This window comes from Temnothorax curvispinosus, unplaced genomic scaffold (assembly GCF_003070985.1).
Source record: "Temnothorax curvispinosus isolate PA1 unplaced genomic scaffold, ASM307098v1 QBEX01007734.1, whole genome shotgun sequence".
Lineage (NCBI taxonomy): Eukaryota > Metazoa > Arthropoda > Insecta > Hymenoptera > Formicidae > Temnothorax > Temnothorax curvispinosus.
Window position 1 is genome coordinate 1,443,780 of NW_020217514.1, and position 17,088 is coordinate 1,460,867.

The 17,088-nt window shown below is 38.6% G+C and overlaps 1 protein-coding gene across 1 annotated transcript in view; it reads left to right on the plus strand.

Annotated features, from left to right (window-relative positions):
• The first annotated feature begins 426 nt into the window (after window positions 1–426).
• LOC112457380 (zwei Ig domain protein zig-8) overlaps window positions 427–17,088 on the plus strand; it is a 330,320-nt gene continuing 313,658 nt past the window's right edge. Inside the window, exon 1 of the mRNA XM_025020393.1 lies at window positions 427–1,389. Within this exon, the coding sequence (XP_024876161.1) occupies window positions 1,314–1,389 (76 nt within the window). The 5' untranslated portion in view covers window positions 427–1,313. The remainder of the gene's footprint in view (window positions 1,390–17,088) is intronic.

The following is a 17,088-nucleotide window of genomic DNA, read 5'->3' on the forward strand; positions in this document are numbered from 1 at the left end:
CGACAGCCGCTAATAACTGACGTCTAATATGGACAAAGTTCGCCGATCTGTCAGCAGTGACAACATCATAATTCTCGCGAAGACGTCGGAGACAACCGCGGGGTCGACAACAAGACGAACCCCTCGACGAACGTCGGGCGTGTGTGTATGTGTGTGTGTGTGTGTGTATATATATGTGTGCACCCCCGATCTTGCAGCGGTCATCCCCCAGTGGCCGCGGCGTCGCGCGACGAGATAGACGAAGAGAGATAGTAAGGGTAGCAGAGAGAAGAGAGGAGAAGCGGTCTGCGCGTAACCGGTTCGCGCTTTATCCGCGGCGAACGCAGCAAAGTCATCGCGCAAGCGCGCCGCGGCGAAGTGTCCCCCACAGGATCATTTCGCGCCGCGACGCCGAGCGGCAGGCCTCATCCGCGCCGGCGGCTGGTCCATGCGGGTTCAACGTCGTCGCGCGGGAGGACGACGACGACGACGGCGACGACGAAGGGCGACAGCGCGGCCTGACGACGATCAGAAGCGTACGATGACGATCGTCCGGCAGAGTTTCGCGAGTTAAGTCGGGGGAAAAAATCTCGCGACTCGGATCGAATCCTGATTGCCGACCGAATGCGGCCGACGCGCGCGTCCCGGCCGGAGGATGCTGCGCCTGAGACAGGGCACTCGCGGATCGCGCGTCGCGACGCTCGTCCAGGCGGAAGCTCCACGTGAGCGCGGCTGTCATCGGGGACGCGTGCAAGTGCACCTCGGCCGCGTGAGAGCGGCCGCGGGAGAACATCATTTGTGAGCATTTAAATCTTGTTACCGTGGATTACCGTCGAGGATTTATGATCGATACGCGCATAGTCTCTGACAATACCATTGATATATCAATATATCATGGCATTCGCGTCCTACGCTTGAAAAGCTTTCACGAATTGAGAGTTGAGTTCTAACAAAATCGTGCCGTTGCAGTGGATGATATTAATCTCCCCTCCAGGTGTTAATCGTGATGTAATTTCTTTATCGGAACACAAATGTTCATGCAAGAGTTAAAAATTACTTATAGTGAAGTACGGAACATGTGTACGGTTTTTGCGGTGAAAGCTTAAGTGTCTTGTCTATTCTTGTGAGAAGGCACTACTCTCGATTTGACAAAAAGAAATCTAACTCCGTTTTCATTGTGGAAGATACGACACAGTGAAGACGTTGCACAGTGCGCGGACACGGCAATAGACGTAAAAGATCGATGACCGCACATCGTGCTTCGCGATAGCGAGTAACTGGTAACGGTTAATGAGCAAGGATCGGTAGTGCAGCGAGCGATCGAGGTGTTAAAAATGCTGTGTCGCTGGCTCGCCGTGCTGGTACTCGCTGGTATTCTCCTGGTTATCGAGGCGATCGCGATCAGCCAAGGTACGTTGCAATCTCATTCGAAATCCTCGGAACGTTAGGAAACGACTAACTTGTCCAGTGAGAGCCCGACTTCGCCTTCGAGGAAACTTACCGCGTTCTTGCGGGAATGCTCGAGATAACGTGCTCCTGCGAGACTAATTTACGTAATTGAATGTCAGCGATGAAAACTGATACAGTCCCTTAATTTTCGCGCTCGTGCGGAAAACTTGTCACGTCGCTAAAATTAATGCAGTACCGCGAAGCATGTAATCTTTGCAATCAAGTACCCCCTTGCTTTCTCGTAGTTAGCGCGAATATACATCTATGGTATCATTAACGTTCGCGTAGAGCCGTAGAAAAACGTAATCGCTGGCAAAATAGGTGTTCCGTAAAATCAAACGTGTTAGCGTTGTAAGAAATCTCCGTTCCATTACGTTGTATTTTAAGCTTTAAGAACTTTCGCGCGGCAAGTTGAACTTTTTCGCAGTCGTCTACCTCTAATCAACGCGCGCACTCTTGCATTACTAATCGCGAATTAATGAGAAACACATACTCGTGAAAAACTCTCAAACGCTAATTGGAACCAATACGTATTTAAAACTTGAATTTAGGTTCGCGTAACGTTTATCTCAAAAACGATTTCCCGGCTGCAGGAGAATGCATGCGATGTATGCAGTTCTAATAATTACACTATGAAAATTTCAATAGTGTGTAGAAAGAGATAAGGCAGGAATATGAGATATCCATATTACTTCCACATCTATTTTCTGACCTATTAAATTAAACGTTTAACTGTACAAAGTCAAATAATATTATGTGTAAAATCGGATGCACACTCCAGTAATAAAAGGACAAATCGTAGTGGAGATATCTTCTCCCTAGAGTCTCCTCATGCCGGTAGCATCGGAATTTTCGCGCTGGCGTTAAATTGCACGAAGTTACGTAACGTTTGCTCACTCGCGCAGCTCTGGTTGTCCCTCATAGCGATCCAAAGTAATTACGCGGGCAAAGATTATGTCAGTTCGACCGAACCGCACCAGGGTCCCACTACTTCCAACTTGCGGAAATACCTGTGCGGCGAGCTCGCGGATGCCGAGTTTGGAAACATCGCGGTCGCGTTCAGTCGGCTCGCGCCGCTAATTGTCGGTTCATAGTCAGTGATCCAGGATAATTGCGCGGGTGGTGGCTGCTCGGGTACGAATGCACCGCTCTCGGGACCACGTACCAGGAGATGGCATACGTGCTAATGCGCGGAAACACGTGCGAGGATTTACCCCGTACGCGCTTTAATCGTGCTACGACGACGACGACGACAACTAAGACTACGACTACGACAATGAACATAACAACAACAACAACGACGACGACGACGACGACGACGACGACGACGACGACGACGACGACGACGACGACGACGACGACGACGACGACGACGACGACGACGACGACGACGACGACGACGACGATGGCGCGAGGACTATGAGATTGCGTGGCCATCATCGGCGGCATTTCATGACGCCAGCTTGAATAATTAAAAAAAAAAGCCGACTCGTTTGCTTCGTATTCGCCGGACGGCACCCTAGTATAGACCGAGCAGAATCGAAAACTAGCGTACAATCGTCACCTGGTGGCCCCATAATTACGGACACGGTGCAAATCCTTACAATCAGAGCGCGGCAGAATGTGGCACGTATCAGAGATGCGCACGTACACAGAGACGCGCAGACGGAACAAAAGCACTCGTCTCGCTTCGCATCGCCCGCGCATATTGGCTCGAGAACGTAATTGAGTGCGACGTGCAAACACTCGCGGCGATTGTTTCGCCGTTTGTCAAGGGAGACATGATTTCACCACTTTGCAACTAGCCTGGTAGCCCGGACGCGGTATTCCGCGACAGATAACGCGCGTTGCCTATCTTTTTCGCAGCATGCCGGACAAAAAGAATTGGAGAAAAAGAAAGCAGTGAACGGAGTCTCAGGAAAAATGAATTAATAACGGCATCGAAAAATAAAACGTAATAAAACATCCAAGTCACCTAAGCACTTAAGTGGTTTTTGAACATTAATTGCGCTGATTTATTAACATACCGAAGACTGTATGTTATAAATATATCCCAGTTATTAGTAATTACAATGTGTTAAATCAGAAATAAACTGGACTTGCGTAAAAAGCTTCTTGTTCACGACGGATTATAAGGATTATTTCTTTCATTCACTTGATGATCAGATTCATTTCATTAACTTGCCATTCGCATATCGATCCGATTTGTACGCAGATTTTATTGCTCTCGCATTAAATTAATTGTTAACGGGCGCGGAAATACTTGCATGATCGGTGATGATGCACAGATACAGCCGCGTATTCGCGTGACGCGTATGCATTTAACGCTAATGTGAGTTCAACGCCGGCTTGATTGACATATATGCGAATGAGTCGCGAGCATGTGGCTTTCTCGTAAGAGCGCATAATCGACAAACGACGATTCGGAGAAGCGTTAGAAACTATTTGCAGCAATTACAGCGCGAAATTTAACGAGCGCTTTTGATTAACGTTGGGACTGATACTCTCACGCGAGATATTCAATATTTGACGCGTTACGTATCAATGAAACTTTCTATCCTGTAACACAAACGCCACGCTAATTCTTATTCGGCAAAATATAAATCCGTTGCAAATTTTGTGAAACAAGCAAGCAATGAAATCGACCGACGTGTATTATATTAGCGTCGAAAAGGCAGTGGAAATTCGATTAGAAATAATAGTAGATCGCATGCTATTGTAACTCACTATTATCAGTGTAAAAAAACTCAATCGAGTGGCTTGAATGAATTTAATTCACGATAACGGGTCAAACGCGAATTAATTAACACATGACTCGCGCTGCTCTTTGACGCATTTTTAATATAATCCGCTTCCAGACGCAGCGCGTCGCGTGCAACGCGTAATTACAATACCGTGCAATTAACCGGGATCACGATATAGTCATGAGAGCTTTTAATTAGCCTGAAAATCGCGTCTTAAACTGCGAGAAAGAAAGATGGTGATCCGCTTTACTTATTAAATATATCCCCTTTGAGCGGTTTGTTATTCAGGTCGTTCGTCATTTTTTGTCGTCGTTTATGAGCTCGCTTTTGAGAGGAGAACGTTACACATTCCCTGCCTCTGGATCAAATAGCCGGAAGGAAATATCAGGCTTTTAATAAAGAGGACGGACTTCAAAAAGTTTCCTCCCTGTTAAACCGCTCTCTTCTCTAATACATGTCAAGCAGCTCTTCGACAGGTATCGTTGATTAACCAGACATACGCAAGAGGATCGCAATCTTTTTAAAATATTAAAACTCGGGGAATCCATTAAGACATGCGAAACGTCATCGCGAGATGTACGCGATATGGTCGGTAAAAAGTATTCTGTTTCAACGGAAACTCGTTAAGACCGTCCTCTAATTGCAGAAAATCAATCTTGCGAAGTTGCACGAGCGGGAACATCGCTTTTCACCGACACGCACAAAATCGCGTCGTTAGTCTCTGTAATTATAGAGAGACAGTCTGGGCCGGGGGAGCTCGTTTCGATTCGATCCAATGCGCAATTTTATACAAGTTGCTCGAAAATCCATCCTAGAAAGCTACATCGACGGAATCTTTGATCGATTCGTAATTGGTTCGTCTTTAATGAAAATTTGATTGCCGTATCTTTTTTGGCATGTTTTTACCGTGCAAATATCTTGACACCTAAACTCAGACAATCCGGATTTTACACAGAAAAAAAAGTGTCAAATCAAAACTTATATACTCGTATACAATCCATAATCTTATAAGAATTTCAACTTTTTATTTCAACTTTTTTTCTTGATTAAACTATATAAAATGACTTCACTCAAGTTTAACGCAATATAATAAAATTTCAAAATTTTCACGTTAAAATGAAAGATATTTTCAAATCAAGAATATTCTTCTTTTCTGTATATGTAATTCTGCAAAATAAAGCTGAAATTAAGTTGCGGACAAAGAGATTGCGTTATAAATATTGTATGATTCATGAAAAACACACGAAATATGAAAAAATTCATGAAAAATTCATGTCAATATATTTTAATATTTTCATATTCCCTTCGTGAAAAGGTATCGGGTCCAAAATCAATCGATTCATAGATGCGATTTATAGCATGTTATGCTAACATTTTGATCGATATTTTCATAAACGACATACAAAAATCGCGACGTAAATTAAAAGGTAAGAATGAGCCGTTTAAAACATGTTAAAACATGTTAAAAAATTTTTCTTTATATCAAAAATAAAAACCGAAAGAAAATATTGGCATCAAAAGGCATGAAAAGTGTTCATTTTCTCTTCCCCGTTTCTTCAAGTGCCAATCCCTTTACCGAGCCGTAAATCGATAGCTTTGCACTTGAATACACACCGAAACAGGTTTCGCAACACGGTGTGGAGAGCGTGTAATTGAAAGTAGCTGACAAGCGGTCAAATTCAGCAGTAGCAGTTCAAACAGCCGTTACACGTAATTTTCGCTGCCGACACGGTTACACAAGATTCCGGTGTTGCGAATCCGCAATATATACAGACGCCGCGTAAACGCCGCGCGTTTACACAGTACGTACGATTCCTATTTCCATTTTCTCGGGTAACTCGCGTGTCGCGTGAAGACAGCAATTTTTTGAAAGAAAATCCCGTGAGCTACATGAGTGGTTTCGACATAGACTAAATATAAAAATATAATAATCGTACAATTAAAAAATCGGTTCCGGAAAAGGATATTTCTGGAAAGTCTGGCGAGATACTTTTAATGATAAATATTTAGTCAAACTGAACAACTTTGATTAAGTAATTCATATCTGGCGACGTCTCCTTGAGGTTTTAGGCGTTAGTTTTTAGCCTTTTGTTGAATGCTTAATTTATATAAGATATTAGATTAAAATGAAAAATCTGCGTGGTATTTCAATTTTAATTTTAATTTTTTATTGCAAGAAATATCCAAAATGGTGCCCTCCAGCCTTATTATCATTACATAACCGTTAACAATGTTATATCGACGCTTAGCGCCTTAAAGGGATATCGCCGAACATGCATTACTTAACAAAAGTTATTAAATTTTACGAGATCTCTCAGCTTTTTAAGTTTGTCGCCACTTCTCGGAACTATCTTATACGTAATATATATAGTTTTTCATAGAAAATATAATAACTACGTAGCAAACAATAAGAAGTAAATCTATTTTATGCTTTACTTACTATGTATCAACATAGTTTGCACTATTTAAATTTACCTAAAAAATAACCTGAACTTGTCTAAAAATAATAACACATCAGATGATCATTGTTGTTCAATTTGATGCACAACGTACGCGAATTATGTATTCTATTTTGCGCACATGCATCAACGTCTGTTTCAACGAAGTTTAATTAACCATAACGAAATTTCCAGGCGTACAGTTGCCTAGAAATTACAAACTAACATCTCACGGTCTTTATTCCCTGCGATCCTAATTAATTCAATTATATTGTAGGAGTTTAATTACAATTCAGTCTGCTAAATCTAACTGTAGGTACTGAAAACTAACAACAACTCAACGGCAAAAAATATCGCGGAAAGTAGAATTAAAATTAATCCCATCTAATCATCCAAATATTTCTATTAGACTGAAATGATAAGCTAGTACTTATTATTTCGAGGAAGATCTTTTTCATTCTGTCATTATTATTAAGTACGGAAATAAAAAATCTTTAACCGACCATTATACAGCTGTATTTTCCCTTACGCACGAACAGACTGTTACTGATGTTTAGTCAGAGATATTGATCGAATTTAATTAAAGGGCAAATAACCGTGTCATAAATTGTCAGGCGCTCGGAGCTCGGCGCTTAATAAGAATACGATGCCATTCATAAAAATCGCTGAAAGAATCAATATTCTCGTAATGCGGCCAACTATTCGGTAGATAAATACACGCACGTCCCGATGAGAAAATCTCCATAATCTTGCACGTTCACCGTCATAAATCACTTCAGATACGGGCGCGGATTCTACGGCGAGACGCCTTGACGCGCACGATTTCTGGCTTCATATCGCGAACTCGTGTCCTGCTTTATATATTACATAAGCCGGACCCGGCCAACGGCTGTAAGTCGATGACACGTTCTGCCGCTGCTTACGTGCGCGCTGCAACGATTCCGCGACCCACCGCGCGAGAAAGCCACCCGAGGATACACCCTGTCTTCTTTCCTGTCTTGTAAACGCTAACATAGAAGAGTACTATTCGTGTTCAAGAGAAAACTCACAAATGACATTTTTCGTATTTCTATAAATGACGCTTTTTAGCAGTTGCAGAAATAGAAAAATAGAATTGTATGCTGCGCATACATCGATTTCTAAACTGATAATTGTATTAATTTTTATGTTATATTTGAATCCAATAAAAAAATATTTCATAATACTCAACAAAATTTCAAATATTAATAAATGCAGAAACTTATAATACAAATGCAGAAACTCACAAAATTTGACTTGTTTATATTTCTAATTGTTTTAATATATTGAATTTTAATTGTATATAATGGAATTCTACACACAGATATAATAGATGAAATCTTTAAATCAAAATTGCTTGTTATGTTTATAATTATCTAATACATATAGCAATAAAATTAGAACAATTAGTAGAAAGATAAAAAATTATAACTGGAGAGAAAGAACAATAACGTGTTTAATTGCATTCCTTGCAGCATAATCAAAGAGTATTAATTATAAATTGCATCATTAGTCTGTCACTTGGATGCAATTAATAGATAATTTTAACAAGAATAAATCACGCTCATTATCTGAAACATATATCTGACATGCTCAAGTAATTGGCATAGTTATATAATACTTAGTATTCATACACATTAAATTACACATGACTAGTCTGCATCACTTCAAGCATCTAGAGGAAACTTCCGAACATCTATAAGCATATATGTTAGCGTTACACTACGTTCTTAGTGTACAACGTTATGTCAGATTAGTAAAGGATTCTCTTCATATATCACTAGAATGCTATTATGCGAATTATACTATTATGCAGGTAGATATAATTCGATTACAAGCTAATTATGTATAACAGAGATTTGTCTGATTCTCATGCAAGATCCTTTAATTACACTCCTTATAGATTGCCTTACGGGCAAAAGCGTACTAATAAATACGTATTAGCGTTATCGTCAGGCGGAAGCGCTCGTCCCGGAAAAATTAAATGACCCGGGTCCATTAAATTTAAACACAGTATTAAAACACTCTGGATAAAGCGAGATTAAATTAGCGCGAGGGATCGCTTCGCTCTCGCTTATCTGCGGCACCGCGAAATCCCCGACTATTATTTACGAGCAGCTTAGCGCGTAGCATACATACATTTTCTGCTAGAATACGCCCCCCGTCTTGCATTTTTATTATCAGCTGAGATACCAAAGGATGGACGTACTCGCGCCGCGTTTCGTTACGGAAAAGACCACGTACTGTCCCGCGCATGCATTTACGACGCTCGCGTGTGATCGTAAATCGTCATTTACAGCCCCCTATCCCTATATGCGTTCTTTTTTCTCTTCTTCTTTCCCGCGAAGTGCAGCTGCTAATAGGTTTCCGCGCGGGCGTTTCGATACATTACCGCGGGCGCACTCTCCTTCAAAACGAAAAAATATTCTACACGATACGAGTGTTTCGTGTATTTCGTAATTCACTTCATCGCAAAAGCCGCAAAAAATATAAAGGGTTTTACTTCAGCATCGAATTCACGACCGGCATTTTCATATTACCAATTTTACTATGCACGTATCTTTTAGTCTATATAGTCTGTCTAGAACAGTAAACGAACGCTTTTGAGTCTGTAAAATGTGAATACTTAGATATGTGATATAATTACGTCTTTATTTTTTATAAGCTCTGCTTTAAAGTTACATTATTTGCGTCTATAGGTTCATCTCGAAATTCGATTCAAAGATGACTGTGTAAGTAACAATTTTGTTTAATACGATGATCAAAACGAATTATTATAATTAATTATAATTTTGACTAAAATATGAACCCTCCTTAAAGTGTAAAATAACTTTGAACACTGTAAAAAAATTTTGTAAAATTACAACTATTATAGTGGGTAATTTTGAGACCCACTAGTAGTTGTAATTATACAATATAATGGTTGTAATTTTACAACATTACAGTAAGGAAGGAAAAAGTAATTTTGTATTACAATTACACAAATTAAAAATGTGTGGAAATTTACACCTATTATAGTGGGTCTCAAAATTACATGTAATTTTACACAATTTTTTTACAGTGAAGACAAATTGGCATTATAAAGAAAAGTAGAAAGAATTATTATTTTAAACGTAATATTTAACTGAAGAAAATAATAAATATTATCTTTTAAGTATTATTAGATATAAAAAATTGTTTTACCTTCACTATGCTTCACTATTCACTCTATCTTCACTACTTAATCTCAATATAATGTCTCGTGCATTTATTCAGCAAATTATCAACAGAGTTTTGATATGAAATTGCTGTCACTGCCAGGGAAATTATTTTTAATGTTATATTGTTCATTCCGTAACATGGTTGCGTGTAACATTCGATTTTATTTCCGATATTATCGACAAGATGACACTTTTGTGGAATCTAAAAATCCATTACAGTCTTTATGAGATTCGTTACGTAGACGAATGGGAAAATATAAACATATAACACGTACATGATGGGGAGAAACGTATGACTCGACATCTCGACACATAATAATATAACTGATTCCAATCGCGAATACCGCAAGAACCTGCTAATTGAAACGTAATAACGAAGCATTCAGCTCACCATCACGGCGACGGATGTAATCACCGGTAATTTAAAAGCAAAAGGAAAAATACAAGAGTCATCGTATTACGTATATACGTATTGCGAAGGATTATCCGGATTGGAAAGTACGTTAGAGCGAGGAAGACAGCTCTTTGTGCCGTCCATTAAAGCGGCGAAAAAAAACACATTGTCATGCATGAGTATTTTATCATTACTTGACGTCTCCCGTTAAAGACAACAAATAAACGTGACAATTTCCAGGCTAAATTGAAAACATTAAAAAAAGTTACTCGAATACCTAAATAAATTAAACGATGTTTTTGTTATAATAATACAAATAAAATTTGCATGTAATAAAACTGCAACGGTGTCTCTTGTCTTGAAAATTCAGCATGTCTACGGCAACGTCACCCAGCACGTACTCATCTGCTATCATTACCGATAGTAACGAATTTCAAGCTGCTTAATTAATTTCTGCTGCCGAGCTTACGAATTCGTGTAATAAGGATCGGACGTACTACTAAATTGCCTACCGTAATTAGTAGTTAACGAGGAGACGTTACACTTGCTCGCAACACAAAGCTGGCTAAAGGCTACCTGCGGAGGATTCTCTCGCAAGAGAATCGATGTTACCTTATAACGTAACTATATAATGACATTGTATATAGTTGATTATAGTTACCATGTCTGTGGTGGTTTGAAATCTCGCTTGGAAAGCATAACGATGTCACGTACGAAATTTTTGGTTGCGACGACTTGAATTAAGCGAATGATGAATTAAATCGCATTTAAAGTAAACTAGCATTAAACGAGATCGAAACACATAGTAAAATAATTAATATTTTAACATTATATTAGTAATATCAATCCGAGACGTACAAAAATTATTTAAAATTAGATTTAAATTCCTATATCGTTTTAGATTTAATATTTCAGTTTTTCTCAAAATTTATCAGCAAAAACAACAATTCACAGTTTTTTTTAGAATAACTTCAATTTTAGTTTGAATATTATAAATAAACATTTTTATTTTTTTTTATTTTTGCAATCGAAGAATTTGGCAAATAATTTTGACTCTGTTTATATTTTTTATATTTTCTAAGCTGTTTATATAACAAATGCTAAAGAAAATATTTTTGTATGTACATGCAACCGAGCAACTATTTTTTTTAATCGCTACAACAAACAACCTGTGTTGTCCATGCGTTCGGTGCGGACGAATATCACGTGTTGCCGAACAAGCAACAAATCCGCGTTACGATTCAAATTTGCATTAAATTTGTATTAAAGTGTATATTGACGAAAAACTTACGCAACCAATTCGCACGTAATGCAACGATATAATCATATAATCGTTCCAGCAAAACGTTATCGAAAAAGATTATTAATCGAAGCGTGGCGTAAAATGTTCATATTACGAGGTCGGTCGACGATGCAAAAAGGATTCGGTCCGTATTTAAACTCCGGTACAGCCGCTGCTACCGTCCCGTATAATCCGCTTAAATTCGTTTCACCCGGCCAGAATGTCCAGAATTTGTATTATTACAGTCGTTACTCTGGCCCTCGTACGTGCTTAATGGGCAGGTCTGCAATTGCAGAGGTTGCGAGTAAATAAATCGAGAGATGCTTAAAAAGATACCACGCGAGTAGACTTTTTTTCCACGGCGTTATTCGAATCCGTTACAAAATTGAAGATAATTTTGAAGGATTTGTCAAAAACTACTAAATTGCGAAAAATATGCGTTCACGCATTTTTGCCTATATTAATTATAAATTGCGTAATATAACTTATGCCTGCAGAGAAAAAGAGAGATCGCATTTTGTAACAAGCAAAGTACAGTGAAGTTCTACACACAATGTCACAAGTTTATATTTATCGTGTGTTTGGCAAACATTTGTCTTTTTTAGAGTGTTTAGAGTTAAAGCCATCGAGCGTTCTGTTATTTTACACTCGCTTCGTGATTTACAAAAGTATCCATCCGCTTTAACACGCCGCACCAACAATCTTGGTCGCGGCCTCAAACTTCTTCAAGTTTCATCTCGCGAGCATAGATGATGCCTATGCCATGCGTGTATCCGTCCGAGTGTCGAGGAAATTGCCGAAGTACGTGGAACTTTTGCCCGCTGTTGCCTTTGAGCCTGACAAATTTTTCACCGCCGCATCTACTTCGTGTCGCGACCCGGTCGCATAGAGACGAGCTTTTTCCCTCGCGGCGCTCGTGCTCGCAATTTTCTCGAAAGCCTTCGAATTTCGAGCCATTCGCCGACGTCTGCGGACCGCGCCGGCCGCTCCACTGGAGCCTGATAAATAAGTAAAGCGATCCCGATGCCACGTTACACGAATCGTATGATTTTAATCGCGTATACTTCGTTACTACTTCATGCGAAACAATCAGACTTATTGATAAAGAATTACACGAGGTACTTTTGGGTTTTTAAATTCATGCAATTTATACAAAGCGATGAAAATATCTGAAAATTGGAAAACGCGCTGATAATTTTTTTGCTCTTATTCAACTTGACGACTAATACAGTAATATATTTTTTGTAATATAAACGTATTTTATACTGTACACGTTACAACATGCGGTTTTCGCTAAATCCCGTAATTTCATAGCGCTGCATGTTACACCTAATTTTGTGTCAAGATACGTCGCGCTGTATAAATTATGCTGCAACTTTGGAGATAAGTTTAGGGTAAAATTTGTGAACATTGTTGTTGTAAGTCAACAACAACATTAACGGTTTCAGTGAAGCTCTTGTTGCTAGAAAATATGATATTCTGGCTCTTATCATATTTAACGCTAAAATGTAACTGACTAATCCTGATGACGTTTATTTATTATTCTGAAATTTAGTATGATATATTGAAGTCGTGCAGTTAACACGTGACTGATAACATTGTCTTTTTATTTTTTAAAAACGTATTAGAGGTATTGACGAATAAATTACGTTTCTCCAAAGCGTTCGTCGTTTTGCTGTGCCCACACGACCAACAAAATATTAATGTTAATAAGAAACGATTCAGAAAACTGTATTAAGCGCCGCACATGCGCGCTAAAAATATGGACATAAATACTGACAAATTTTTCCTCTTTATTCAAACAATTACATAATGTAACCATTTGTAAAACGCGACCTTAAAAGATCTGACGGAAAGACCTTTCATCAGAAAACTTATGCAATTTGCAAATGAGAGGTTTCCTTTTACGTTGAATCTCTGAGCGATGCCGTATATTTTTTCCCCCTGGGTGAACCTTTCCCCGTACCGGCGGATGTAATGAGTGTTTGCATCTCGTACATCATGAAGATAAGCCCGATCACATTTCAACGTAACGGTGTGGCCGCGTGGAGTCTGAGAAATTGACTGCTCTCACGTATCTCTTTTTGACGTACCGCAATATCTTCACCGACAAATAAATGGTTTATAAGCGCGGATCAAATGTATAGGGCGTGTCTTCACGCGGGCTTCGTCTTTTAACCACGACCTCACTTATGCTCACAGGCGACGATAACGTACGGCTTCCTTTGGAACGATCGCAATAATTGCTTTGCGAGAAAAAAAAAGGTCAAACGTGGGCGAATCTTACAAAGAGAAAACTGTCGCTTTCTCGATCTTAATGGTGTCCGGAAGAAATACAAGCCTGTCATTGTTTAATGGCTAACGGATTGTGTAACAAGGTAGAACGTGACAGATCCAATTACCCAATCACCTGGCTACCTCCTCAATTGTGTAATGTTCCAATCTAGCTAGAGACAAGATTTAACCATGGGCTTCGATTAAGAATGTTATATGTGATAATTTATCCTGCATTGACAGTAATTATCTTGATGTATGCATATAAGATACCTACACATATCCCTTGATGCATGTATTATCCTTTCGCCTAATACTTTTATTTTTATGCGATTAGAAGTATCTTATTTGAATATTCAAGATAAATTTATACATATTGATCAAATTTGAAAGTAAATTTAAATAGAATATATATGAAAATTTAAGTAGAATAAAAAAAAAAGTGTATGCAAAAGTCTCCACCAAGTTATAAAAAATAACCTCTAGCCATAGAACAACGACGCAATTATGAGATACGTAATTGCTTCGACTCCGTGGATAGTTAACGAGACAGCGTTAACGATTGATCATATTTTTATTCGCGTTCGTCGTATCGACTGGCGAAAGACAATGCGGCGCGTTCTCGAAGTCGAATCCCCAGTCGTGTCGTCCATAACATGCACCACCGTGAGACGTTATAAATAAAAGAACGTCGTAATCTCAGTGGTCGGCCGTGTCTTACGTATGTATGAAGGGGTAAACCGTGCCCTCTCCCGAACATGCGCCGCGTGCGGACGGCGCGAGGGGGGTACAGACGGGTGGGTAGGCGGGGTAGGAGTTAGGCTGTCCAGGAAGTTGATATAGAGCCTCGAGAGACGGCCCCCGCCAGCCTCCAACATTGAATTATAGCTACGGCTCTCGGCGAAACTGGGAACTTGTTATCCGAGGTTATGACAGTATAAAAATACTCGTCGTTAAGAGCCCCGAAGTTCGAAAGTATCGGTGCGCGCGCGTCGCAACGGCGACTTCTCGGTGAGTTAAGAACGTGTCAACGCAGTGATACAGCAGTGGTCCTCAAATTTCAGCATCCTGGAAGTTCTAACAAGTAATTTTTATTTTTACAGATTATTACGGAACCTTGTTAAACATCTATATTCCTCTGATTAGCGCGATGACCAAAATTCATATAAATATATATCCAAGAACGTCTTCCCGTCTGATCTCATACGTTTTTTTCTACTTAAACAATTTCGGTAGAAAAAGTTGTCAGATATATAAAGCACGTGTAACTATAATTAGTTAATTATAATCTGTTAAACCGAGATATATATACCGCATAACGCAATCTTTAAACTAGAACTAGAAAAAAGTATTAGAAAAGTAAAAAGGAGTTTAAAATCCGAAATGTCAGACGGATTTTTAAGTAAATGCAACTTCGATCGATATCACCATATCTAATATCTATATTTAATTTTTGAGGGTTACTTTGTATACTTCACCTTGTTCAGTTTATTTGTAACTCGATATATTCTGCGGTATATTGACTTTTAAGCAAAAAGAATCTTTAACAGAAGTGTTGGTTAACACAAGTGATCGATGATTCAAGTGATGTATCGTTAGTAAAGTAGTTTCAAAGTAAGAAACACATGTTGTTCTAAGGTTTCAAGAATTAATTGATCGCGCAGAAGCGTGCTCATATTTTCCTATACAGTTGTAGATCTTTTAAAAAGTATAAACTTTACAAATATTTCTCTCCTTTACTTCTTTTCTTTATTATAACATGGGTCACTGAAATCTTTACAAAAATGGCAATGCAATGAAAATCTATGGACATAATTAATAATCAGTATTTTATAACAATTTTAAGATCAGTAAAATAAAAAACTGTTCTCTTAAATTTATAATAAATATAAGAAAATTATTATATTATTTTTAGTTAATGATATGAACTATTCCATCCAATTTTATTATAATTCGGTACATATGCAATATTATTTATAGCAAACACTGAAAAAAACTAAAACTTTTTTCTCGAGTTAATATGCATTTAACATATTAAGTATTGCCAAATATAAATTTTTAGCTTAAGCTCGAATGTGTAAACTAGCGGCATAGATTTATTAAATCCACTCTGAGAAAAGCATTCTATATAGCGAGTCCGACAGAGAGTCATAAAACGCGTAGAAGACCATTTCAATGAATCCTCCACATTGGCATGGATTATGTTCTCGAAAACATTCATGAATGTAAAATTCGTGATTGTCGAGAGCTTAATTCGATTGAAGAGAGGATGCTTTTTCTCTTAAATTTTATGTTTGGTCCGACTGAATTTGTACAGTTCGTTATGAGCTTCCGGGTAATCTCTTATAATACCAGACATTTTTAGTTAATATTAAATTACATTAGCGAAAATTTTCACACGCACACTTATTTCGATTAATTTTTTTTATATTTATCATTCTTTGTATTTATATTGCGCATTAATTAATATGATTTTTTACACGATATTAACTAATAAATGAAATAGAAAATAATACATCGGTACAAAGATTCATCGTGTAATTATTCGTTATATTATCACTGTGTAAAAATGATATTAGCGCGATAAATTTAGATAAACTAAAGGCTTTCGTAATCAACGTCTCTTTCGCAAGTTAACGCGAAATGCAATCAGACATCTGTCGACTGGCTTCATGCTCGCTGGACGCCAAAGAGGAAAAAAGCAAGAAAAGGAAAAAAGAAAAAAATTCGGTCTCTACCAGGCGAGGGACGTGAATTTATTTCAGAGACTCCGTTTGATTTCCCAGGGCGAAATCCTTTTGAAGAATCGCCCTACCCCTCCCGGCACCACCCCAGTCGATGCCGCTCGCTTACGCGTAAGCATGAATAGGTTTTGACACCGCGACTGAATCTGCCGCGTGTAAAATCGACATCTGAAATTCCATATTTCCTGCGCCCATTCTATCGGGCGCATGAATGACGACGCGTTCCGGTAGGACGCGAAGCTCCGAGTGCGAGTGCTGATGACGAAGTGTCATGCAGGAAGAGGCGTTTAGCTGGCGCAGGAATTAATCGCATTAATTGACTTGCGAGTTGATGATTAACTGGCGAACGTCAAACACGAACGCGTACAAACCAAGCAAATAAACAATATCTTTTGCAACACATATTATACGATATTTCATTAATCTGTATACTTTTAGCTTTCCTGTTTTTTAAATAAATTTTGAAGCAATCTAATTTTATCCAATTATTATATTAATATTATATTAGAATATAATAATTATTATATAAAATGTGTGTGTTGAAAGAATGCAGTTTACACGTAGTC